Raw genomic sequence first — 2,936 nt, 5'->3', positions numbered from 1 at the left:
TATATATATATCTAAAGACTGAAAAAGGTTGAAAAATCCTGAAGTCCATATGAAATTGGAGGTAGTATGAGAATTAAAATTTTTATGCTTTTTAAGACAAAATTGGGTTGGTCGTATTATACATGAGATCGTATTATACGCGAATAAATACAGTAATGTGTTTGATAGATCATTTCTTTGTTGTAACAATGTTCATGGCAATACATCTTGTACTTAATCTTATTTCTGATTGGTAGCACCTGGGGAAGCCAGGAGCTAAAAACAAGTGTCAATAGCAACAGCAAAATAAGCTGTTTTGTGGAGAAGCTTTGACAAATGTTTCCTGTGCACAACCCACATATTCAGCTCTACTGCTCATCTCACAAATGCATGTTCCTTACAAATGTGGCACCATTTAAAAGAGAAACAAAAAGACTTTTCAACGGTATAAGATTTATTGCCAAGAACCATTGTTACAACCAAGAAAAAATTTACCAAACACAAATTTCCTTGCGTTTTGTGCCAAGTATAGATAAAAGCTTGGGAGCTAAGGTGAAAGCTAAAGCATTTTCAGTTGCAGGCTGACTCGTTTCTACATCGTCCTCTCTGTCAACTCTGGTTTAATTTAAAAGGACTGATCCTCAGACATTGTTCAAAATTAATGTTCAAAATGGACAGCGCTCCTTGTAAGTGTCGTTATTGCACCAGAGGACCATTAACAAGAATGCTTTTCGGGGTAAATAACATGGCCACGTCCATGTGACAATAAATTTCTCTTATTTATAACAATTTAACATTTATACAGTATTTTTTATATAGTTAAAGTAATTTTTATCAAACAGTATCTAATGCTATGATTCCCTTTAAACTAAACTGTGTTGTGCAACTTGCTTTGAAAGTTTCATTTTCTTGCTGTACTTTGGCTTCATGCATATCACCAAACCAGTCAGAGCTGATGTGTTGTTCATTCAGAGCAGCGAGGAATGTGTTTAGTTGTCCACTTCACTGTCTGCAAGTTAAATCAGGTCTTTTTGTGTCTCAGACCATCCGACTGTCCCGCTGGCCTCTGCTCAGAGACTCTATCTACTACACCCTGTCCATCTCTGCTCTTATTGTGGTAAGCAGCATTTAACACTATTCCAAATACCTTAAAGATCCACCAGAAGCATGAATACCCCCTGATCTGTAACAACCACTGCTTTCTCACCCAGCTGTGATTTTTCTTGTACTAACTAAAACTAATCAGAACGTCTGAGTGAAGTCAACACTAACTCTGGGGTTTTCCCTTCTCTCCTCCACATCACAGTTCATATATGATGAAAAAGTGGTTTGGTAAGTGAAGTACTGATTATTTCAGCGTTGTTCTCAGATTTATTAACCCTCACATTATTTATTTCCTGGCAACATCAAATCATAGAAACACATGATTGTTTTGTAGGTGGGAAGCTCTCACACTGATTCTGATGTATTTTGTCTACATTTTGATCATGAAGTAAGTATAATCCACCAGACACACTCTAGTGAACAGTCTTTTATCCCTGTGTCTAAATTCCAAGCTTTTTTCTTTTCCTTTAACAAAATCCAATTTATACATTTTAGGATTGGTTGAACAATATTTACTATAATGAGCGTCCCTTTTAAATATGTTTAATGGCATCACTTCCTGCCGTTTTTGTTTCACAATAAGATGTGTTGAATATCTTGATTATTAAAAAGCATCTAAAAAAAATCAAGATTATGTCAAAAGAAGAAAACTCTGAAGGAGATAAATCCTAACAAAACACAACTACGTCTCGATCAGGTGTATGTTAGTTCAGTGAAACTGTGCTTTTTGTCCTCAGATGCCCCCTTTGTGCAACAACAAAGAAGCTCCCACCCCCATTCACACCCCTCTGCGCACACATCTAAGTGCGCATGTGTGCATGAGTGCCAGAAAAATAATTTTCCAGTTTCATCAATAATTTCTTAATAATATATTCAAGGCAAAACAGAAAAAAAATCTTTAAAATTAACTGCAGGTGCCTTTTTCATTAATACTGTCAGGTTTGTAGCAGCTGGTTACAAGTATTTTATTTTACTTTTTTATTTGATTTTGTGTCAAAGAGTTCTCTCTAACTCAACAGAATGAATAAAAGTAATCTTCAGTAATGTATACACCCAATATTGGAGCGTAAGTGCATCACTAGTTATTCCTTGTGTAACCATAGCCTATGTGTGTTTGTGCACATGCAGAAACAATTGGAAGTATTTTATCCCCACGGTGCGTAAGACACACACAAAAGTTAACCACTGTGTTTGTTTTACTCTGGATGCGTTGGAAACCCGACTGCTTGGAAGTAGGAAAAGAAAAATGGAAGCATTGATTGGTTTTGGATGGTGGGATAATTACTTGTTTTTCTTTTACCATATAATTAGATTTTTTTGTTGTTCACCACAACTTTTCTGTAACAGTTTTAATCTTGATGATTTTAATTTGTAAAAACAGATGCCAGCAAGAAATATCAACTTAGTCAATCATGTGTTAATTAAAGTGGAGTTCAAATGAGATTCTCCCATTTTTCATTTATTTATTTCCATAATCATTGAACCATTTAAAAAAGCTTTGTGATGAACACGGGTGGAGCTAGACTTTTTTGCGAGAGGTGGCACAAAGGTGGCAAAGGTATTATTTAGGGGGCCACATATAAGTAAAGAAAAATACCCAAGATGGCCGTCACAGCCGATTTCATGCCAATGACTGATTCAAATGTTTTTAAATATATTGAGCTGAAATTTGTTGAGGTATAGCCAAAAATGATAGATAGTCCCAGTTTGGGCTAACTGATAATATAAATTTACACAAGGCATACATTCAGCCATTAAAAAAGAAAATAACCCAAGGTGGCCACCACAGCTAATTTAAATAGCTACAATTTAAATATGTATATATACTTTTTTTCTTTTTTTTTTCTTTTTTT

General features: G+C 35.0%; 1 protein-coding gene across 1 annotated transcript in view; it reads left to right on the top strand.

Annotated features, from left to right (window-relative positions):
- The window catches only part of LOC106537269 (sodium/potassium/calcium exchanger 3), a gene marked incomplete at its 3' end in the record, with an annotated part of 22,921 nt that overhangs the window by 19,286 nt on the left and 699 nt on the right, over positions 1-2,936 (top strand). The window contains 3 exon segments of the mRNA XM_014034657.1: positions 1,022-1,096; positions 1,286-1,311; positions 1,418-1,471. Of these exon segments, the coding sequence (XP_013890111.1) occupies positions 1,022-1,096; positions 1,286-1,311; positions 1,418-1,471 (155 nt within the window).

The sequence above is a fragment of the Austrofundulus limnaeus genome, unplaced genomic scaffold (assembly GCF_001266775.1).
Source record: "Austrofundulus limnaeus strain Quisiro unplaced genomic scaffold, Austrofundulus_limnaeus-1.0 Scaffold2220, whole genome shotgun sequence".
Taxonomy (NCBI): domain Eukaryota; kingdom Metazoa; phylum Chordata; class Actinopteri; order Cyprinodontiformes; family Rivulidae; genus Austrofundulus; species Austrofundulus limnaeus.
The sequence above is the reverse complement of the archived record's forward strand: the minus strand, read 5'-3'. Positions and strand labels throughout refer to the sequence as shown.